The 25,007-nt window shown below is 37.5% G+C and overlaps 1 protein-coding gene across 2 annotated transcripts in view; it reads left to right on the top strand.

Moving 5' to 3' along the window:
• CHN1 (chimerin 1) overlaps positions 1 to 25,007 on the top strand; it is a 177,242-nt gene that overhangs the window by 111,901 nt on the left and 40,334 nt on the right. For both annotated transcript variants that reach the window (XM_065881173.1, XM_065881174.1), the window contains exon 8: positions 13,751 to 13,828. In XM_065881173.1, the coding sequence (XP_065737245.1) occupies positions 13,751 to 13,828 (78 nt within the window). The remainder of the gene's footprint in view (positions 1 to 13,750; positions 13,829 to 25,007) is intronic.

Here is a 25,007-nt window from a genome sequence, read left to right as displayed (position 1 = left end):
AGTCTCAATAACCAGAATTTATGTTAGTTGTTCTTCCAAGAAAAAATATGGTATTCCATGGGAAAAGCCGCCAGCTCAGCTTTCACCTCAAACAATACTTCTCCTAAAGAAAACGATCCCCACAAGGATCCCAGATGTCTTTTACATCATTTGGTATGACGGTAACTCTTCCTCTTTTGGAGAGTTTTTCAAATGTACATCTCTAAATGTACACCAGATTAGAAACAACAGAGGAAACAGGAAAAAACTGTCTGAATATGTGACCCACAGTAGCTAATTTAATATGCCATTGTTCATTAAAAGCAGTACCACTGGTATAAAATAATGCATTAAATTCTATACTTAGTATCTGAAAGACCATGTTCTTTTGAAACTGAAAACAACAGAGAAACACTGTTCAACTGATGATGTGATTTAATATTTCTGACACTGAAAAATGCAACCAGAGCATCCACTTTAAAAAATCTACAGCTGATCCTGCAGGAGGAGATATTTTAGGCAAGTTATTTTTTTAACATCATACTTCTTATTTTAATGTCTTCCTTATTAATTCATGCGTTTGAAAATAGTTTCATCTTGGAATTTTACAGCAAGTTATGTTTTGAGTTTATGGGAAGAAAAATAATCAAACTTTAGGCTTACAATTGGTAGATATAACCAAATTCCCTTTTCCTTCTAACATTTTCTTGAAACTCATCAATACAGAGAGTTTTTATTCATCCATAAATTTTCATGGCACTTTGCACTATTCCTCCCATAATAGTTGTTTTGGTCCTGCATATTAATTTAAACCACGATTCAACAATCTTTAGAATTTGAAACTGCAATTCATGAATCCCAAGCATCCTTTGTATTTCAGGTGGCACCTGTTCTCTTCACACAACAAATGCCTTCAATTCGGTCTCATCCTTTAGTCAGCTATGTTGCTAAGATGCCTACGTTGTCACACATTTTTTCTTTAACATGTTTTCAGTTCACATTTGCATACATTTTGGCCGTCAGATGAGGAAACAATATTTAACATGCACTGCTTCCTTGCACCTCTGGCCAGCCGTTACTTTTTTTAAAACCATTAAGACATTTTTAAAAGTGGCCATTTTCTTTGTATTGATATTAAATCTATTCTGACCATATCATAAGAGCAGGAAGCTGGAGCCATTCAGACAGGCATTTGTCTATGAGTCTGAAGAATTCAGCAAGGCTTGCAAATGTGCCATGACTGTGAGCTGGTTGCTTCAACATTTAGCACCTGCTTTGTTCCAAGCGTTGTATTAGGTGATAAGACTGATGCAAAACAAATGATGTGAGCAGTGTCAACATCACTACCACCACCTGGTCTCTGAGAGCTTTGAGAGCTCTCTATGCTGGGTACTCAGGATAGGGGTTTACCTATATTCCATTCATTATCTCATCCCTATGAGGTAGTTTTTATTATCATTCCAGTTTTACAGATGAAGAAACTGAGACTTCTCCTTAGATACTGGAACTAGTAAGTGAAGCTGAGATTCTTTTACAGAGGAGACAAGCTCTTAACCACCTAACTATAGATAACAATGAACTTTAAGTTTTTTTAAATTGTTTTAAGGCTTTATGGAAAGGGTGATTAGGCAGATTGAGGAGGAGAGTTTATAAACAACAGCTCTCTCTTTTTTTATTTTTTTATTGAAGCATAGTTGATTTAAAATGTGTTAGTTTCAGGTGTACAGCATAGTGATTCAGTGATACATATATATATTCTTTTTCAGATTCTTTTCTCTTATATGTTATTATAAAATATTGAGTATAGTTCCTTGAGATTCTTGTGCTACATAGTAGGTCCTTGTTGGTTATCTATTTTATATATAGCACTGTGCGTATGTTCATCCCAACCTCCTAATTTATCCCTCCCCCACCACTCTCCCCTTTGGGAACCATAAGTTTGTTTTCTATGCCTGTGAGTCTGTTTCTGTTTCATAGATAAGTTCATTTGTGTCATATTGTAGCTTTCACATATAAGTGATATCATATGGTATTTGTCTTTCTCTTTCTGACTTCACTTAATATGATGATCTCCAGTTCCATCCATGTTGCAGCAAATGGCATTATTTCATTCTTTTTTATGGCTGAGTAATATTCCATTGTGTATATATACCACAGCTTCTTGATCCATTTATCTGTCGATGGATATTTAGGCTGCTTCCATGTTTTGGCTATTGTAAACAGAACAGCAGCTCTCTGTGTGCATTATTTCTGATAAAAAAGGCTGTATGAGGTGTTCAGCAAAATTCCCTGTGGTTTGGGCATTAGAAGGCTTAGGAAGGCACATCCATAGGGGAAGGAGAGCAAGAGAGAGCTGGGATGGAGAGTGTAGAAGTCACCAGTTAAAGTCTCCGAAGGACCATGAGAGCAGGAAATAGCTTGGAAAGAGGGCATAGACATAAATTTCATGAATTAATTCCACCTTTGTAAGAAAATGTGATTGTTAAGATTAAAAATACATCACCCATCCACCACTTAATTATTATTAATTCAATAATATATATCTATTTGTTTAATAACAGGTCCTGTTGAAAATAGCATAGTGCCCTATTCTCTGGTGTTCACCAGTTTCACTAATGTGTGGAACATAGTAGATACTCAATAAAATATTTATTGAATGAAAATTATTTGAGAGTCTGTAATGTACACGTATGCATTGACCATTTCTGTACTTTCTTCTTTTTTTTTTTTTTTTTTTTTTTTTGCGGTATGCGGGCCTCTCACTGTTGTGGCCTCTCCCGTCGCGGAGCACAGGCTCCGGATGCGCAGGCTCAGCGGCCATGGCTCACGGGCCCAACCGCTCCGCGGCATGTGGGATCTTCCCGGACCGGGGCACGAACCCATGTCCCCTGCATCGCAGGCGGACTCTCAACCACTGCGCCACCAGGGAAGCCCTCTGTACTTTATTTTAATGAATTTGTGGGCTATATGAAGTATTTACACTTTTTTAGACCACATGTCCAGAACCTCAAATTCTTTTAAAGATAAAATGCATCTTAATTATGTAGTTACTCACTGCATTGGCCATTCTGGAATCTCTGTTATAAATACAAGCCTTAGCTGATTGTTTACCCATGAGATTGGAATGGCTTTCCACCTTGTAAATTATGTTTGTCTGGTGAATTTTAATGGAAAGTTTAATTACCTGTTTCTAAAGACAGCTTAATTAGTTGCTCGAGACCCCTTTCTCAATTCATGTTTGGAGGATAGTTTTGTTGATTTGTTTTTAATTAAAATATATATATAAAAGGAAAAGTCAATGCAAAAACAAAACCAGGCATGCTGCTCAGTAACTTTCCTTGAAGCCCTGGTAGGCATTTGTTGAAGGAGCTGCATGTATCTAAGAAAGAGCATCATATCATTTTACCCACCACCCTCAAAATAATTAAAAAGGCTTTTAAAATGCCAGAAATTAATCACCAAGGCTGACCTCACTCCTCTGGATGTTATAAACCATTTGTCAGGTTTAGCACTGAATTGGGGAAGGTCATTTTCAGCTGCGAATATTTCTGCTTGCTGATGGTCCTGGGTGTTTGCAGCCCCGGGCCTTACTAAAGTAAGAGTCAGTTTCCTCACACTTCTAGTAATCTTATCTCCAGGTCCCAGGAAAGCAGGTGGAGTGGACAGAGGAGTAGGTGTGAAGTCTGGAGGCCTGGGTTCCCACCATTGCTCCTTTGCTTAATGATTTCTGCCCCTGATCAAGTACCTTAACACCTTTGCACTGTCATTCTGAAAAACGGGAATGTGAGGATACAGTGAAATAGTGTATGTGACAAAGCAGTTTGTAGAATCTAAAACTCTGACTAAATAAGTGCTCCTGATTTGGAGGCAGTGAAAGAGTTGGGCCTGGGTGGTTTTTTTTTTTAAACAAAACAAGCAGAAGAATACAGTAATTAAAGCTATTGTAAAGTAAGACTGGAACAGGATTATGAAGCCATTTACCTCACAGATTACTTCTTGCTGTGCACCATGGTGACAGAATCAGGCCTGCTGCTGGAAGGGATTTTGTAAGACTCCCCCAGTCACCCAAACCTGCTTTCCTGAAACTAGATGATAATTTCCTGCTAATAGGCAGGGAAATGCTAAACCTAAAGATTAACTGTGACCCATCTTCCCAGAGCATCGATCTTACTCAGTGGTCATTGATCGAAAACATTTTTATTTTAAACATTTTATATGGGCACATTTAGGGGAGCTTGAAGAGCCACCCCTGGATCCCTGCACACCCCTGTTCACTGTTGGTTGCTCTTGGGGACATTTTGGTAGAAAGGGTAGTAAAGCACTAGCTGAAGCTGGCCAGGTAGCCTTAAATGACTTCCTTTTTTTTTTTTGGCGGTATGTGGGCCTCTCACTGTTGCGGCCTCTCCCGTTGCGAAGCACAGGCTCCGGACGTGCAGGCTCAGCGGCCATGGCTCACGGGCCCAGCCGCTCCGTGGCATGTGGGATCTTCCCGGACCGGGGCACGAACCTGTGTCCCCCGCATCGGCAGGCGGACTCTCAACCACTGCGCCACCAGGGAAGCCCCCTTAAATAACTTTTGACCTTATCAACCGAAGATCTTCAATTGCTCCTTAAATTATCTCCCATTAACCTGTCCTTTGTGAAGGAGGAAAATGGCAAGGTAGATCCCTCTCAATACATTAAAATGTCACTCAGAGATAGATGTTAAATCATCCTTTAATCTTTCCTTCTTCCTTCTCACAGGAAGTTGATTGCAGTCTGACTTTCTGTGTCTTATTTTCTAATGTGCTAATCATTTGTGGGCCTGGTGGTCTAGATGCCTCAAATCACTCATAAGATATCAAGGTTCAAATGGAACATAGTATATATATATGGAAGAATCTAATTATATATAGATTTCATATATATCATATATATGTATGATATATATATGAAAGAATCTAATTATCTCTTCTACGAAAAAGAACGTTCAAGTTAGGGGAATTTCAATTTCATTAGGAACCTTTGAACTAACAGGAATTTCGTAAGATGAAATATTATGGACACGATATAAAGTTTATATTAGAAAAATGCCGAGATGCAAGCTATATTTACTTTTTCAACCTCATTATCTTAATGTAAAACATTCCATGTGGCAGTGTCATTACAAAGAAAAGACAATATTTGGCAGTGAGGTGAACAATTAACACATCTATGAATAATTCTCATGCTTATACTTCTTCTCGGGGAAATTATTTATGAAAGTTAAATCTGTTACCTTCAGGCCACTATTGCCATTTTCAAACATTAAAAATAGGCTTTCAAAAGTATGTTTGAACTTCACAAGTGCACTTTATACTGTGAGCCCACGTTGCCATTTTCAAATATTAAAAATAGGCTTTCAAAAGTATGGTTGAACTTCACAAATACACTTTATACCATGAGCCCACGTTTATCTTTATTGAGCCTTAAAATAAATATTAAAATAAATTACATTTGGAATATTCTAGTCAAACTACACATATAGGAAATAGCTTTTATAACTTAAGTTTTAAAAAATTCAGTAACAGGTCCTTTTTAAAATAACCACATCACACAGACTTCATCTTATCCTAATCAGTTGAAGTCAGTGGTAGAATGAGAAAACTGAAAATATAGTGCCTGGCTTTTATTCTGATTCACTGGCTTGCTTTTGTTAAATTGGTGATTGTGAAATGTTCACTGAACTGCAATAACTTGAAATAACCTCTAATGGCAGTTTAAAATCTGAAAATACTAATGTCAGTCTGAGTCTGCTTTTTAATATGTATATGTATGCATATGTGTATACATATACATACATATGTATATTACAGTGAAAAGCTCTCCGAAAAAGTGAAAACATCTATGATCCCAGAGTTTTGCACTGGATTTAAAGTCTCTAATTGTTGATATAGTGTTAGAGTTTCTCTAATCTCATCTCCTCTATTGTTACAGAACAATAAAAGTGTTTCTTTAAGTCGTGCAAGTAATAGGTATCAAAATTTTGGGTAAAACAAAAACCAAAAGGTAATGACATATTTCCCTAATTAGCCCTCAACTTCACTTGGGGGGGAAATTGAGAAAAAGTTCCTGTGGGGGCCAGTTTCAGCTTTTCATTCGGAAGAGCTGAGAAAGAATGTTATGATCATGATCATACAACCATCACTGCGAATGGCCAAATACTGGAGTGTGTTAGACTAGAATACTTTACTCTTATTATGTAATTTTATATATAATTACATGTATATATTAACTTGTTAGATGATTCAGGGCAGGAAAACATCTGCCATTTATTTTATTTTATCTTCCCAAAGCACTTATTATATAAATTGTTATCAGTACACCAGGGCTACAATCTAGTATCCATTAAGAACTTGTAAATGAAAAAATAAGACTGTGTCCTATGTGTTAACTTTAAGATCACCTCCTGAGATATTTGGACAGAGATATGCAAAATCATCATAAAGAGACACCTGGGAAAAGGAGACTCAAAGAGCTCAGAGCTGCTTATGCCCATCTAAGCACTGACTGAAAATGAAGGTGCCTCTCACTAAATGGGCACCGAGCATTCTAGTCCTGTGGCAGGGCCATCCTCATTGTAGAGGACTCAAAGGATGTCTTAATTCTATGCATTAAATATTCAGTTCATCTAACACACTCCACTTGTCTGATTCCATTCTCATCTGCTTCCTAATTATTTTTTGTTTCCAGTGTAGATATGCTGCCCCAAAAAGGGCATGTTGGTCACCCACTTTATGATAATTATATCTCATATCTTAGTATAAACTAGACAGCCATCATTCTGCTTTTACTTATCAGTTTCATGAGCTTGGTATTATAATGTCATTCTCTCCCCTTGAGAAATAGACATGATCCCCTTGCTGACAAATTAAGTTTCTGAGCCTGCAAAACTGCGTACCACACAAAAGCCTGTAGTAAATTAGCCAGCGCTACCTTGAAGGGACTCACTCATAGCCAAGCTGGCCTTTCCTACTTAGACACACTCACATCTTCACATCCCTATGTGCTAAATGAGTGTGAACCTTCCCTTTTTGTTTTGAATTTCTGTTAAAAATATAAAGAAGACCATGGAGTTCATTTAGTCCAGCTGGGACTTACAAAAAGTTCAGTGACTTCGTTGGTATCTGTCAGAACCAGGCTTGGTAACCGGGCTGTGTGCCACTCTGCCCCCTCCTCTCTGGGCCTGGTGTGCAAAACACTTCCTCAAACTGTCGCTTGGAGAAGTTGATCGTTTCTTTTGTTTCTTGAAAGGGTAAGGAATGCGGGGCTGTGCTTTTTTGTTCGCATTGTGTTTTCAAATGTTTTCTGTTTATAATTATTGCATGTAAGTCAGGGAACATGTTAGAGTGTACAGAGTTTGGTAGTGTGAGTGTTAATATAGAGTAATTTAAATTTATTTTACACTGAAGTGAATGCATTGATGTGCCTTATTGTTACCTGTTTAGAGAGACATTACATTAAGGCTAGGGCAGCTATGTAATGAAGACTGAGTTAGGAATTATGATGTGACTGATGCCAGGAGCATAAAAATTTAGAGCCCTGGCCAGATTTAAGAGTTTCCTATGCAACATAAAAAGTTATTTATCCCAATGTTAACTTAGGGAATTTATAGAGTTCTGTATAGAAATCTCTAACGTTTGACTTAAAATGCATTTGAAAATTTTGAGGAGGTGATGAATCTGGAAGATGCTATAAATTAAATATAAGCAGTACTAAATTGGCTAGTGATCAGAGAGGTATTAGAATATAAATGATCCAGAAACTTATTCAAATGATAGCCTTTCAAAATTGCATGTTAACTATAGGTAATATGAGGGGCAGGAGAGTCTAGAGGAAAGACACAGAATTTGAAGTCACGTAGACCTGGGCTCAACTCCTTTTCTCACCACGTATTAGTTAGGTGACCTTAATCTCTCTGAGCTTTTGTTTCTTTATCTATAAAGTGACACCTGCCCTATTGTTTTAACAACTAAACTACATCATACATGTATAGCATTTACTAGTATAGTGCCATGTAGTTGTCAGTTAATAAATGTAAGCTGACATATTGTTGTTAAGTACCTTGAATATATTCTAGTTTTGGCTCTGATGGTGAGAAACTAGGTTACAAATGATAATTCAGGGGACAAATGTATGAATAATCTGTGTATCTAGAGTGAGCTGAATTTGCTTGGATCTACAAATTTTGATAGTGGAAGAGCTGGGTTTATATCTCAATTTTAGCATTTTATGGAAATTGCAGGATTTGCTAAACCTGAACCAGTGACTCAGATCACCCAGTAGTAAGTAAATCCAGCTACTCTTCTTCTCCCGGAGCCTCAGGGCCATGCCAGCTATAACAATCCTTTATGGTGCTTTTTGGATGGAATGTTGATTTAGCTTAGTTAACTGGGACATTGAGATCATGAGTCTGTGATGTCATCATGATGGTACAAAGGAGGTGGCTGTTTGCCTGAGGTCCCTCCAGTTAGAGAACACTCCTACTATTAGTGTGTCCTGACATTCAATAATTGGAGATTTATTCTTTTGACTTAAGTCTTGGTCCCATACTAAAAACCAGTTATTCATGGAGAGGGAAGTGTAATCAGTCATTTGCCCCTTAGTGTGAGTGAGTTGATAAGACCCTTCCCTGTAAGCAGGGTTTGAGGCAGGAAGGAGGAGAGGACAGGGATTACTCAGAGTTTGAGCCCAGGGGTTTAGGTTACCAGGACAGGGGAAGCTAAAAATTGCAGAACGATGATGCCTATGATGTGTCCCTAAACCACCTAGTTAGAATTTGACCTGAAGCTCACATTGCTTAGGACAGTGGCCTTGGGCCTTTAATGTGTATCACTGTCACATGTTATACTAACGCTGATCTTGGAAAGATGGGGTCTTGGAAGGGAAGGAGGGGAAACTTCTATTTATTGATTACTTTCTGTGCTGGGAATGATGCAAAATACTTATTTAATTCTTAATAATTCTGTAATGTAAGTACTTCTAATCCATTTTACACATAAGGAAACACACAAATTAGTAGCTTGACCAAGGACACACCACAGCCAATAGGATGTGATTTTAGATTTTGTCTGGCCCTGGTGCCCATGATCCTGTTGTGCTACACATGGTGAAAATGAGAGGCTAACTCAGCACAAATCCAGTATTATTACTAGACAGACAACAGGGTAGTAGGGTCAGTGGTGGAAATTTCTTTATTCGAAAAATAGCAAATGCATTCCTTTCCAAGGTCACCTATTTCCCCCTTCTTTTCCTTATTCCTCACACGACACCCCTCCCCTCCATTATTTTCCCAGTCCTCTTCTCTGTACTACAGATGGTATGGATGAAGGTGGAAACAGAGAGCGTTGTGAAATCTGCTCCTTCCCCATCTCTTTTTCCAGGCCAGTTAACCCTCATCCAGGCAAACAATACAGAAGTGATACCTATATGGAGGATGGCAAGAGTCAGGTCCAAGACAGGCCAAAGATTCCCAGTCAGAATAAAAAGCTAAATACTGCTGGTGTTTCTAGCTAGAATGACCTCGTGGGACATGTACCCTGCCAGTTCAGACCCCCAACCACTGAAGCCGTTTTCTTCTCTTTTATAGAACCAGAATACGAGGGGGCTCTATCTGTAACACCTCGGGTTTATCTCCTACTCTCATTACAAGGTAGCAGAAAGAGCTGCCAGGCTTTGGGGACAAAAGACAGGGATTCAGACCACAGAATTTCCACTTCCTGACTGGAACCTTGAGCAGTTCATTCTGTGAGTGTTTCTTCGTCTATAAAATGTCCATTATACAGCACATCTCAGGATATATGACCAAGAAATAGAACAACGATATGAAATAGCACACATTGTTCCTGGTTTCCTATGCTGATAATCTTTCCTTTTCACCCCGTCCCAACCCTGCTCCCTCAGCTAACATTAGGTGTCATTCTATGCCTTTTAAAACATAGGATCAGAACTAGAATTGGGGGAATTTGGTAGAGACCATAATGTAAAGAGAAGGGCAGGCATTTCTAGGCATGTTTGTATGTATAAACCAAAAGCAGATTAGTCTACTAGCTCCTTGGACAGGAGCCTATGTCTTATACTACACAGCGTGCCCTGCAGCTATACAGCGCCCTGGAATAATATCATTTATTGAGTGCCCACTGTCTTTTCCTCTTTTACATATCATCCCTTCTAAACTGCCCAGTAGTAACCTGTAAGTGTTATTGTCTATAGTACGTAAATGAGGTAATAACCAAGGCAACAAACAAATCTTCCAAGGTCAAGATTCAGATTTCAGTGTCTGTGATTTCAAATCTCACTTTTTATTATTACACACTGCCCCCCAATAAAAATAGCTGCCTTCATTTGGTTTTATTTTTATTTATTGAACCTTTATTTGTACAAGCTACTGTGTTAGATTCAGGCTTTATACTAAGATGTATAAGACCCAGTTCTATATAAACAGCTACACAGGCAACTGTGATATGAGGTAGAAGGTGATACATCTCATAATCAATGAACAAGTGAAGGACGCCAATGTTCACAGGTGAATGAGGTCACGTCTAATTGCCGCAAATGGTCAAAGGCATCATGAAGGAGGGCGTGTCTGAATGGAGCCTGAGGGCTGCATTTCCTACTGCAGGTTCTGCGTGGTAAACTTGAGATCTAGATATCTTAGTGCCTGTTACTTTTTCTTACCATCCATTGTTACTCATTGCTTACTGTGTCTTACTATCTATTGCTACTCTTCAATATGAAAGGAGAAGATAACTAGAGAAACCACCTTGAATAGAATCAGACTACCCTCAGACTGCATGGTTTCCTCTCATTTTCTCATTTGAGTGGACATAGCATAGTGTTTAAGAGCCTAACTCCTATCCACCACCTAATGTAACAGCTGTACAATTTTGGGAAGTTAACTTCTGTAGGCCTCAGTTCTTCCAGCTATAAAATGAGGATAGTATATGCCTCACAGACATTTTTCTGTGGAATTAACGGGATTCTGTATGTGAAGTGATTAGCTGGGTGCTTAGAGCGTAAGTGCCTAATAATCAATGAATGATAGGCATAATTAATAGATGCTGTATCTATCTAAGTAGATAGATATGGCCAGAAAAAATATAAGGAAGTGTGGTATACATTTGTCTGGAATGTCAGAACTTTGATACTGGTTCTGAATTCGAGAGTTAGCAGTTCTGACTTGAGAGCTCCTCAAAATTAATGCAGAAATGCAGCTGCAGTTATGGAAGGCGTAATAGTGACCAAACCCCCAGCCACCTGAGGGGAGCTAAGAAGTTTTTCATCCTAAACCATTGTTTCCTGTCTCCTTAGTGCCCTAGATTGTTGCCCAAGTTGTAATTATTCCAGTATTTCTTGCTTAGGTAGAAAAATTACTCAGGAAAGACAGTATGACTCTGCAGAGTCTGCAGTAGACCTGGCCTCTCAGTGACAAAATGTTCACTTTTACTCAGCCATGAATTTTCTGGACAAATCTACCATGAATATTTTTATGCTTTGGTTGAATTTTAGTTACTACAGCTGAAGGAGTGGGGTGATCTATAATAAAGGACCTTGATCAGAAATACTCAGGAAAAAAAAGTTAGTTGGGTTACGTGGGTGATTGTTTTCTTTAACTCAGTCACTTTAACATTCAATGTTAAATGTTGTGGAGAAAAAAATTACTGTTAAATTTGCCTTCAGAATCTGTTTTTTTCTGGGCCCACTGAGAATCAGATAAACTTCACTTTAGGTTATATGTGACTAAAGAGTTGGCTGGCCTTTATATTTTTAGTCATCATGTGACAAACTAAGTCTAAACTGAAGAGTAATTTAGGTTAGGCAAGGAAAGTTCTTTCCATCGTATTTCTTCTTGGGAAAAAAAATTTTTTTGTCTCATACTAAACACTTTAGGATATAAATTTGTGGAAATGAAACATCTGTAGATGTATATATTAACTTTTGCCTTCTATTTTCTTAGAAATGTTTTTAAAAGAATAAACCGTTTTAAAAGTTGGAACTGTATACTCAAAATATTTGGGGGTGTTTAGAAAATCAGTCATTCAGTATCATCAATATCTAGCATGGTTTAAGGACCACTTCATGCCCTGATTAAATTAGAATCTGCATTGGGCCCATAACCCCTGTAGATTATGAAATCTGAGATAAAATCTTTGCAATTATCTACGCAAATAGACTGAATTCATTTCAATATAGAGTTTTAGATTCTTTAAATACAGTGTAACCTTAGAATCATAATGGGTTAAACTTAATTACTATAGCATGAGGAAGCAGATGGGAGGTGTTTAAGGAACCAATATGAGAAAACTTAAGCTTACATAGCACCTTAGTAAAAAAGTATTGTATAGGTATTGCTCTTAAATGAAGCTGGATTTGAGTCTCTTGCCCTGCACCCACCTTTCTACATCAGCAAACAAACACCTAAGGTCCAACAAGCACAGTTACACTACATCTGGGACCTGTGAACATGAGGAATTATTCCCAACCGGCTTGCACTGTGACCTGGCTTGAAGCTCTTGGAATGAAGAATGTTGAGACTAAGAATGAGAATAGTGGTTGGACCTATTTAAGCATAGATCCACAACAAAACTACTCACGGCAGGAAGTCAGAACTGACCACCCCAGGGTGTTGGCAGCATTATGTACATGCTTCTTGCTCTCCATGAAAATAGAATGATAACTAGTTAAACTCCTTTTTCATCAAAATACTTATCAGCTTTTGCTCATCTTTAATAAAATGGGGTTTTAGTTAACTAACCTCAGTCCATATGCACAGAGGTAGATTATAGATCAGCCTTTCATAATTTACCTGGCAGTGGTGCATTCTTTTTAAAACCTACTGTTGTATGTGTTAATTTTCCTTTACTTTTAATAGGTTAAAAAAAAATCCATTTTGTAATGATGCATGACTCATTCAGTGTTCATTGTCTTCCCACTAATATTTTTTTTTTTGCCTTGAGCCAGCAAGAAAATCTTACATGAGAGGAGGGAGAAACAGACAGTGAGTTGAGGAATACAGTACTTAAATACTGTTGCTTGATTTTCATTGGTTATCTCCTTTCTTAACGGTGACCAGTCTAATCCAGACTTCCTTGTCAAATCCCTCCCCTCCCCCATCCTCTGCCAGGGGCTTCACGGGGTGTCAGTTGCTAGAAACTGACTGCAGGCAGTATGTAGGCATCTTTCATTTAGAATGGACATTAATATATTGACTAGAAAAGAAAGCTTTTAGAAATGTGTCATTTGTCAAAATTGCATGGCTTTTTAAAAAGGATAGAGAAATGCTGAATGTTTTGTATGTTAGCATCGACTCTATTTCTGTTCAGACTCTTAAGTTTTCAGAAGCTTAAATATAGAGCCCTTTAAAAAAAAAAAAAGGAAGAAAGAAGAATTTTTCTGGTTAGTCGACCTCTTTTTAAGAAGTGCTTCATCATCCTCCTCCACCTCTCCGTGATGTTTCTCTGCAGCTCTCTGTAGGGTAGGGTTCTGTGCTGGCTGGCAGAATGCTCATTTGTTAGCTGAATAGAGTTCACCGACAGACATAGATCAATATAGGTTTTCTTTATTTCCTGTGAATTCCAAAATGCCATCCAAAGAGTCTTGGTCGGGTAGGAAAACTAATAGAGCTACAGTTCACAAATCAAAACAAGAGGGCCGTCAGCAAGATTTATTGATAGCAGCCTTGGGAATGAAACTGGGTTCTCAAAAGTCGTCTGTGACAATCTGGCAACCTCTGAAACTCTTTGCTTATTCGCAGTTGACATCACTTGTTAGAAGAGCAACTCTGAAAGAAAACGAGCAAATTCCAAAATATGAAAAGGTTCACAATTTCAAGGTAAGAATATTTATTTTTAACCTTTTGTTATAAGAAAGGAAATGCACATTTCTTGAAATATACAATATTGAAGTGTGTCTTTTTAAAACTAGGAGGACTGGACTAAAATGTTCTTGCTATTCAGGGAATGAAGATGTTTTAAGCAAGATTTTTTTTAAGGAATAGCTTAATAAAGGTGATAGAATCCAACCCCATTTTCTCTGATGCTGATTTAGTATTCTGTTTGATCAGTGTATACTGAGTGGTAAAAGTCTTGACTGATATTTAAAAGATCTCATCTAATAATGATTTGGGTGTTATATTTATTTGTGATGCAAATATGTCTAACTACCTTCGTGGGATATTTTGTGAGAGGATTAGATCTTATCTCCTTCCATTTCTGGTAAAAAGCTTTGGCTATAAGAGGCATGTGCTGTTGCATCTGGATTGAGCAGATGGTGTGCATTTCCCATAGTTTCTGTCTTTTCTCCTCTGCTAATGAATTGACCATGATGAAAGGAGGATGGCTACCATGGGACCGTTATGCTGCTGACACTAGCAGCTTCTCTTCACTTTTCGAGTATTTTCTTTCACTGTGTGTGTGTGTGTGTGTAGTTCTTAATTATTGTGTTACTGTGTTTTACCAACTATACTTTAATCATTTTTCATCAAGATGTGTGTGTGTGTGTGTTGATTCAAGCTGTGTGTAGATCTTGCCTGTATTTATAGCATGATATAAGACCTTGAAGTTCAGTCCTTTGCAACCTAATTCAGAGAACATACAATGTGAGGTTGTGCGTGAGGAGATCCAGTTACACTTCATGGGTAGATGCACTAGCATTTCTATAGTAACTTCCCAATAGTTATACAACTTTATGATGAAGTTCCTGAGACATGAATATTGTTAATGTAGACAAAATGGCATTAGTTTTGATGTTAGCGGGTATCTGTTTTCAAAAGATGATAAAGCTGGAAACCCTGATCTTCCTTTTATTTATTAATTTATTCAACATTTATTCAGCAGATAGAATGCACCAGGCTCTGTAGTAAGACATTTCATTCCAAATTTGCAATTTATCCTGATTTTTAACACTAGCATTAATTTTACTCAGATGCTAAATACCCAGCCCCCAATATGCTCTGCTTTTTCCATAGTGAAAAAGATTTTTATGAACTTCCGATTATTTGAGGATAAAGGATACATTCCAAAATGTATGGGCTGTGTAAAGATTGCTAATATTTCAAAGTAAACCAAATAAGAGTTTTCTTTTCCCCCTCTAAACATATTATTAAAGACCAGATCTTTCAACCAGTATCTTTGATGTAAAATGAAATTGAGACCATTCAGTGTGTGCATCCAGTCTCAACCACCTCTTCCATTTATGGACCTAAACAGTCCATGCGGGTACTAGTCCTCAGTGTCTTCTTGCATGATATACAACCTGGTCTAACAGGATTTTTATCAGGAAAATGACCCCAAATACATCCTTTTGCAAATATCAAGTTATGTGCATGTTCGGACTCAAAAATAGCCATTTAGGTTCCTAAGCAGGAAACTGCAAACTTTTTAGAAATGGCTGAGATTTTTAAATATATCCCTCTGGTATGTTAAGCAGGAACAGATTGACCTATTAGGGATGCCATTTTAGTGCTAAGTTCATTGTACATGCTTTCTGTCAATATTGATAAAAAGCAAAGGGTAGAGCTGTTCAAGGATTTGCATAAACAAACACATTCTCTAGTTTTTTTTTGGTTGTGTCTTCCAGTAATTTCTCAATTTTAATTTAACACATGGCTTTCATGAGCAAATTTTGTATAACCAGAAAGTACTGACTATGGGACCAATTGTGACTCATAGCTTGGTACCTACGCTGTTTTAAAGATACTTTTTTTTTTTTTTTTTAAAGAGGCGTGTGAAACAGTAGAAGCCTGCTTCCTTCTCTGGAGCTAAGATATTAAAACGAGCTTGGGCTCACTGTTTAAAAAAAAGTAAAATATTTATGCTCAGGAAGAGCTCATGTTGGACAGTGAATTGCATTACATATATTTTTTCGAGTTGCTAATAAGGTCAAAAGTCTTTGACTCTCAAAACGATTTGACTCTTTCCATTGAAATTACTCTTTGTTTCTTAAAAACTGTTTCTGTGGGGTGGCATTATAAAAAAGAGAAGGAGGGGTCATACTTGACTTCCGGGCACATCCCTAAAAGAATTCAGACTCTGTGGCAGGAGCAGTGCTCTCCCACACAAATGTTCACTTAGAAGGTCACTGCCTGTGATATGTAAGTATGTCCAGTTCAGAGATTTATTGTAGGAAAAATCTGGAGCATTTACAAAATGATAATTGTTCACGTGGCCTTGCCATTGACTGTTTTCTATGTTGGTGAAAGTGTACTCTGCCTAACCACCAACCCACTCACCAAACTCATTTCAATGTGGTTTTCTTTTTTGCCTCTTGAACTGCCTTGTTATATAACGTTGCTCTGTGGTGTCGAACAGCTGTCAAGTCTCATTTCAGAAGGTGAAACCATGAGTGTCATATACCTTTGGTGAAAGCATTCACCAAGGTGAAATCCAAAAAAAAAAAAAATCAACTGGGCCTAACTCCAGACTCCAGGCAGGTGTTTGTTTTTTGTTGTTTTTGTTTGTTTTTAATAGAAGGAGAAAAAAAAACCAGGAAGTCTTCCCATTTTGCTGTGTTATATAACAGTCTTTTTTTTTTTTTTTTTCCCTATTGTTACTTACAAGGATTTGATAAAGCATCTATCACAAGAAAGATAGTTGTCTCTCTCAGGGAGGTCATCATTTTAAAAATAAATGTACCACATCCTTTAAAAATGATTACCCTGTAAGTTGTCAATGTAACTTAGAGTAAAAGTAATTTTAACTGTCTCCTGGATCAACCTCTCATTTTAAGAACTGCCCCATCCTAACACAACAGAGAGAGAGAGTGAGCACACAAGTGCTAATTTCTTAAACCAACAACTTAAAAACTAAGCAAAACAAGACCACCTCTGCCATTAAAAGTCAGACACAGGCACCCCACCAACAGTGATTGCATCCTACATCTGAGGCTGTCCAGATAGGATGATAACTAAGACCCAGCCCTTGCCCTAAGGAACTTGCTTGCTATTTGTATGACCTTGGGCAGACTGCTTCATCTCTCTGAACCTCTGGTTCTGCATCAGAAAAACTGAATTCCTGGTATGTGTAGGTACTTGGTACCCACTGTTCTTGTTATTACAAATTACCCCTAAGTGGGTATTTTTTCTGAATCCATGTCAAGACTGTTTCTTGCCCAGTAGCAGAGAGCATGATGCAGTTAAGAACCCTGGCATGATTGTGGTGCTAAAGAAAGCTCTTGCTTCTTTCTTAGCTCCCAGGCACAGTTAGATGTTATGTAAGAGCAGTGCATTTTCACGCACCACAGAATACAGTGAAATCCTCTGTATTTCTTTTACTCCCTTCAAATTATTCAGTGTTCCATTTGGTATGTTTAATTCAAACAGCTCTATAAAACAAAATCAAGGTTACATATAATATAATAATAGAAACCTGGCTACTTAGGCAAATTAAGAGACATGAATTATAGACACTTTATTCTTTTAATTTTTATTTTATATTGGAGTATAGTTGATCAACAATGTTGTATTAGTTTCAGGTGTACAGCAAAGTGATTCAGTTATATTGCATACATATATTTTACATGTATCTATTCTTTTTCAAATTCTTTTCCCATTTAGGTTATTACAGAGTATTCAGCAGAGTTACCTGTGCTATACAGTCGGTCCTTGTTGGTTATCTGTTTTAAATACAGCAGTGTACATGTCAATCCCAAACTGCCAATCTGTCCCTCCCCAGCACCCCACACCCGTAAACATAAGTTCGTTCTCTAAGTCTGTGAGTCTGTTTCTGTCTTGTAAATAAGTTCATCTGTATCCTTTTTTTAGATTCCACATATAAATATCATATGATATTTGTCTTTTTCTGTCTGACTTACTTCACTTAGTATGATAATCTCCAGGTCCATCCATGCTGCTGCAAATGGCATTATTTCATTCTTTTTAATGACTGAGTAATATTCCATTGTATATATGTACCACATCTTCTTTATCCATTCATCTGTTGATGGACATTTAGGTTGCTTCCATGTTTTGGCTATTGTAAATAGTGCTGCAGTGAGCATTGGGATGCATGTATCCTTTCAAACCATGTTTTTCTCCAGATATATGCCCAGGAGTGGGATTGTAGGATTATATGGTAGTTCTATTTTTAGTTTTTTAAGGAACCTCCATACTGGCCTCCATAGTGGCTATACCAATGTAAATTGCCACCAACAGTGTAGGAGTGTTCCCTTTTCTCCACACCCTATCCAGCACTTATTGTTGGTAGACTTTTTGATGATGGCCATTCTGAATGGTGTGAGGTGATATCTCATTGTAGTTTTGATTTGCATTTCTCTAATAATTAGTGATGTTGAGCATCTCTTCATGTGTCTCTTGGCCATCTGTATGTCTTCACTGGAGAAATGTCTATTTAGGTCTTCTGCCCATTTTTTTGATTGGGTTGTTTGTTTTTTTTGATATTGAGCCACATGAGCTGTTTTTAAATTTTGGAGATTAATCCCTTGTCAGTCACATCATTTGCAAATATTTTCTCCCATTCTGTAGGTTGTCTTTTTGTTTTGTTTATGGTTTCCTTTACTGTGCAAAAGCTTTTGAGTTTAATTAGGTCCCATTTGTTTATTTTTGTTTTTATTTCCATTACTCTATAAGACAGATCAAAAAAGATATTGCTGCGATTTATGTCAGAGACTGTTCTGCCTGTATTTTCCTCTAAGCGTTTTATAGTATCTGGTCTTAAATTTATGTCTTTAATCCATTTTGAGTTTATTTTTGTGTATGTGTATGGTGTTGAAGAATGTTCTAATTTCATTTTCTTACATGTAGCTGTCCAGTTTTCCCAGCACCACTTATTGAAGAGACTGTCTTTTCTCCATTGTATAATATTGCCTCCTTTGTTGAAGATTAATTAACCATAGGTGCATGGGTTTATGTCTGGGCTTTCTGTCCTGTTCCATTGAGCTATATTTCTACTTTTGTGCCAGTACCATACTCTTTTGATGACTGTAGCTTTGTAGTATAGTCTGAAGTCAGGGAGCCTGATTCCTCCAGCTCTGTTTTTCTTTCTCAAGATTGCTTTGGCTGTTCGGGGTCTTTTGTGTTTCCATACAAATTAAAAACTTTTTTGTTCTAGTTCTGTAAAAAATGCCATTGGTAGTTTGATAGGGATTGCACTGAATCTGTAGATTGCCTTGGGTAGTATACTTATTTTGATAATGTTGATTCTTCCATTCCAAGAACATGGTATATCTTTCCATCTGTTTGTGTCATCTTCGGTTTCTTTCATCAACATCTTACAGTTTTTGGAGTTACAGGTCTTTTGCCTCCCTAGGTAGATTTATACCTTGATATTCTTTTTGATGCGATGGTAAATGGGATTGTTTATTTCTCTTTTTGATCTTTCGTTGTTAGTGTATAGAAGTGCAACAGATTTCTGTGTATTTATTTTGTATCCTGCAACTTTAGTGAATTCATTGATGAGCCTAAGTAGCTTTCTAGTAGCATCTTTAGGATTTTCTATGTATAGTATCATGTCGTCTGCAAACAGTGACAGTTTTACTTCTTTTACAATTTGGATTCCCTTTCTTTTTCTTCTCTGATTGCTGTGGCTAGGGCCTCCAAAGCTATGTTGAATAAAAGTGGTGAGAGTGGACATCCTTGTTTTGTTCCTGATCTTAGAGGAAATGCTTTCAGTTTTTCACCATTGAGAATGATGTTAGCTGTAGGTTTGTCATATATGGCCTTTATTTTGTTGAGGTATGTTCCCTCTCTGCCCATTTTCTGGAGAGTTTCTATCACAGATGTGTGTTGAATTTTGTCAAAAGCTATTTCTGCATCTATTGAGGTGATCATATGGTTTTTATTCTGCAGTTTGTTGATGTGGTGTATCACACTGATTGATTTTGCAGATATTGAAAATCCTTGCATCCCTGGGATAAATCCCACTTGATCATGGTGTATGATCCTTCTAATGTGTTGTTGGATTCAGTTTGCTAGTATTTTGTTGAGGATTTTTATGTCTATCCTCATCAGTTAGTGGCCTGTAATTTTCCCTTTTTGTGGTATCTTTGTCTGGTTTGGGTATCAGGGTGATGGTGGCCTCATATCATAGAATGAGTTTGTGACTGTTCCTTCCTTTGCAATTTTTTGGGAAGAGTTTGAGAAGGATAGGTGTTAACTGTTCTCTAAATGTTTGATAGAATTCACCTGTGAAGCTATCTGGTCCTGAACTTTTGTTTGTTGGGAGTTTTTAAATCACGGTTTCAATTTCAGTACTTGCAATTAGTGTGTTCATATTTTCTATTTCTTCCTGGCTCAGTCTTGGGAGATTGTACCTTTCTGAGAATTTGTTCATTTCTTCCAGGTTGTCCATTTTATTGGCATATAGTTGCTCGAAGTAGTCTCTTATGACTCTTTTTATTTCTGTGGTGTCTGTTGTAACTCCTCCTTTTGCATTTCTAATTTTATTGATTTGATCCCTATCCCTTTTTTTCTTGATGAGTCTGGCTAAAGGTTTATCAATTTTATCTTTTCAAAGAACCAAAGGAGTTTCATTGATCTTTTCTGTTGTTTTTTTTCATTTCTATTTCATTTATTTATGATTTCCTTTCTTCTACTAACTTTAGGTTTTGTTTGTTCTTCTTTGTCTGGTTGCTTTAGGTGTAAGGTTAGATTGTTTATTTGAGATTCTTCTTGTTTCCTGCGGTGAGTTTGTATTGCTATAAACTTCCCTCTTAGAACTGCTTTTGCTGTGTCCCATAGGTTTTGTATTGTCCTGCTTTCATTTTCATTTGTCTCTAGGTATTTTTTGATTTCTTCAGTGATCCATTGGTTGTTTAGTAGCACATTGTTTAGCTTGCATGTTTGTGTTTTTTACAATTTTTTTCTTGTAGTTGATTTCTAATCTCATAGTGTTGTGATCGGAAAAGATGCTTGATACGATTTCAATTTTCTTAAACTTACCAAGGCTCACTTTGTGGCCCAGTATGTAATCAGTCCTGGAGAATGTTCCATGTGCACTTGAGAAGAATGTGTATTCTGCTGCTTTTGGATAGAATGCATTATAAATATCAAGTCCATCTGGTCTAATGTGTCGTTTAAGGCCTGTGTTTCCTTATTGATTTTTTGTCTGGATGATCTGTCCATTGATGTAAGTGGGGTGTTGAAGTCCCCCACTATTATTGTGTTACTGTTGATTTCTCCTTTTATGGTTTTTAGTATTTACCTTATATATTGAGGTGCTATGTTGGTGCATATATATTTACAATTGTTATATCTTCTTGGATTGGTCCCTTGATCTTTATGTAGCATCCTTCTTTGTCTCTTGTAACATTTTTTATTTTAAAGTCGATTTTGTCTGATATGAGAATTGCTACTCCAGCTATCTTTTGATTTCCATTTGCATGGAATAGCTTTCTCCATCCCCTTACTTTCAGTCTGTATGTGTCCCTAGATCTGAAATGGTTCTCTTATAGACAGCATATATACGGGTCTTGTTTCTGTATCCATTCAGCCAATCTATGTCTTTTGGTTAGAGCATTTAATAGATTTAAGTTTAAGGTAATTATTGATATGTGTCTTCCTCGTGCCATTTTCTTAATCGTTTTGGATTTGTTGTTTTTCTTCCCTTCCTCTTTTGTTCTCTTGTGATTTGATGACTAACTTTAGTGTTGTGTTTGTATTAGTTTTTCTTTTTTGTGTATCTATTGTAGATTTTTGGTTTGTGGTTACCATGAGGTTTTGATACAGCAGTCTGTATAAAAACAAGATTGTTTTAAGTTGTTGGTCTTTTAATTTCAAATGCATTTCCAATATACCGCATTTGTTCACTCCTCTTCTCTCAGTTGGTCATTTTGATGTCATATCTGTGTACAGATGATTTTCTACCTTTACTGTATGTTTGCCTTTATCGGTGAACTTTTCCATTTTAATTTTTTGTTTCTAGTTGTGGCCTTTTCTTTTCTGCCTAGAGAAGTAAGTTCCTTTAGTGTTTCTTGCAAAGCTGGTATGGTTGTGCTGAATTCTGTTAGCTTTGGCTTGTCTGTAAAGATTTCTCTGTCGAATCTGAATGAGAGCCTTGCTTGCTAGATTATTCTTGGTTGTAGATTCTTCTCTTTCATCACTTTAAACATATTGTGCCACTCCCTTCTGGCCTGCAGAGTTTCTACTGAAAACTCAGCTGATAACCTTATGGGAGTTCCTTGTACATGATTTGTTGTTTTTCCCTTGTTGCTTTTAATATTTTTTTGTTGTTTTTAATTTTTGTCAGTTTGATTACTATGTGTATCGGTGTGTTCCTCCTTGGGTTTATTCTGCCTGGGACTCTCTGTGCTTTCTGGACTTGGGTGACTGTTTCCTTTCCCATGATAGGGAAATTTTCAGCTATTATCTCTTCAAAAATTTTCTCAGGTCATCTCTCTCTCCTCCTTCTGGGACCCCTATAATGCAAATGTTGGTGCATTTAATGTTGTCCCAGAGGTCTCTTAGACTGTCCTCATTTCTTTTCATTCTTTTTTCTTTTCTGTTCAGTGGCAGTGATTTCCACCATTCTGTCTTCCAGCTCACTTATCTGTTCTTCTCCCTCAGTTATTCTGCTATTGATTTCTTCTAGTATATTTTTCATTTCAGTTACTATATTGTTCATCTCTGTTCTTTAGTTCTTCTGGGTCTTTGTTAAACTTTCCTTATATCTTCTCGATCTGTGCCTTCATTCTTTTTCTGAGACCTTGTATCATCTTTACTATCATTACTAGGAATTCTTTTTCAGGTAGATTGCCTATCTCCACTTCATTTAGTTGGTGTTCTGGGGTTTTATCTTGTTTCTTCATCTGGGACATATTCCCTTACCATCTCATTTTGTCTAACTTTCTGTGATTGTGGTTTCCGTTCCACAGGCTGCAGTGTTGTAGTTCTTCTTGCTCTGCTGTCTGCCCCCAGGTGGATGAGGCTAAGAGGCTTGTGCAGGCTTCCTGGTGAGAGGGGCTGGTACCTGCCCACTAGTGGGTGGAGCTGGGTCTTGTCCCTTTGGTGAGCAGGGCTGGGTCAGGGGATGTGTTTATCAGGCAGCTGTTTACTCAGGAGGACTTTAAGCAGCCTGTCTGCTTATGGGTGGGGCTGTGTTCCTGCCCTGTTTGTTGGTTGTTTGGCCTGAGGCATCCCAGCACTGGAGCTTACAGGCTGTTGGGTGGGGGCCAGGTCTTGGTGAGAAAATGGCAGCCTCCAAGAAGGCTCACACCAATGAGTACTCCCCAGAACTGCCTCCAAGAAGGCTCACACCAATGAGTACTCCCCCAGCAGTGTCCTTGTCCCTGCAGTGAACCACAGCCTCCGCAGGAGACCCTCCAATACTAGCAGGTAAGTCTAGCCCAGTCTCTTATGAGGTTACCGCTTTTTCTTCTGGGTCCTGGTGTGCACGAGACCCTGTGTATACCGTCCAAGAGTGGAGTTTCTGTTTACCCCAGTCCTGTGGGATCACACACTGATGGCTTTCAGTGCCAGATTCTCTGGGGTCTCCTCCTCCCATTGCCAGACCCCCAGGCTGGGGAGCCTGATACAGGCCTCAGAACTTTCACTCCTGTGGGAGAACTTCTGTGGTATAATTATTTCCCAGTTTGTGGTTCGCCCACCCGGCATGTATGAGATTTCTTTTTATCATGGTGTGCCTCTCCTACCTTCTCCTTGTGGTTTCTTCTTTGTCTTTTTTTTTGATAGGTTCCAGCATTTTTTGGTCGGTGGTTATTCAGCAGTTAGTTGTGATTTTGGTGTTTCCATAAGAAGGGGTGAGCTCACGTCCTTCTACTCTGCCGTCTTGTCTCCTCTTTTTTTTTCTTTTCCTTCATGCTGAATCTAGCGTCACTTGCTCATTGGGGGTGGCATGCAGAGGCTTTGCATGCTTCACTTCAGACCAGAGTTCCTCAGGCAAAAAGGCTGCTGAAGAATTATAGATACTTTAAAATATGAGTTTAGTTCTTTTCTAAGGTAGTCTTGATGTGGTGACTGGTTGAGTTTAGAGTTTCAGACACTTGCATTCTACACAGAAATGAAAGATGTGACGCATTAATAGATTTAATGTTGCCAAGATAATAGGTAAGCAGTGAATCCCGAAATATTAATTGATAATGTAATTAAATTAACTCTATAACATGAACCTTATAATATTTTAAAAATTACTGATTCAGGACTTGGGATATAGTGGTAATAGTTAACTTGTCAATCCTGGCCACCAGACCAGATGTTCTGCTATTTGATAAACTGAAGGTTAGAAATGGCAAGCACTCCTGTGGAAAGTGGCCCTTCCTTTCCTTCAAAGGACACAGACAAATCTGAGCCCTATGGTCTTCATTTGATTCACATTTGAGAAAAAAATACAAGATGAAACAACAAAAATAGATTTAGTATAAAATGTGGAGTTAAACTACATGATCTATAAGTTCTCTAACAGCTCTTAAATTCTCTGATTAAATTATATTGAGAAGTATTAGATTTGTTAATGTAATTATTCTTTTCCATTGTTAAAAAAATATTTTTTCATATATAGTTTAACTAGTTATATTAACAGTCAGTGAAATGTCATATTCCAGGACCGTTATCTACCATGTCCTTTGTATTATTTCCACCAACCATCATAACACCACCTCCCACCATCTTTTCTCCCTTTGTTCTTCCTTCCCTTGTCCCCATATCTAGTAAAATGACTTGTAGATGCTCAAGAAGCATCCATTGAATCACTAAATAGACGAGCACACAGTGTGAGATGGGGGACCTTTGTTGTGGTGGTGGTAGTAGTTATTTTGAAACTACTTTCATGCAGAAGGAAATTTTGACACAAAAATAGATTTTTCTAATGACCTTAAAACCTATATTGTTACAAAATCTTTTAAATCAAATTCATGAGAGTTTTTAAAATGAAATAAACCCCAAAATGTCATGTTATATTTGACTGGAGAATCTGTGTTCACATTTTAAGTTCTCAGAAATTTGAATATTGTTTTGAATTAATAGTAATTTAAAAGACGTTAAATGCAACATGACAAGATGGAAATGGTAAACCTGGAATGTCTCATAATTAACCTTCAGCAAT

This window comes from Phocoena phocoena, chromosome 7, assembly GCF_963924675.1.
Source record: "Phocoena phocoena chromosome 7, mPhoPho1.1, whole genome shotgun sequence".
Taxonomy (NCBI): Eukaryota; Metazoa; Chordata; class Mammalia; order Artiodactyla; family Phocoenidae; genus Phocoena; species Phocoena phocoena.
The sequence above is the reverse complement of the archived record's forward strand: the minus strand, read 5'-3'. Positions and strand labels throughout refer to the sequence as shown.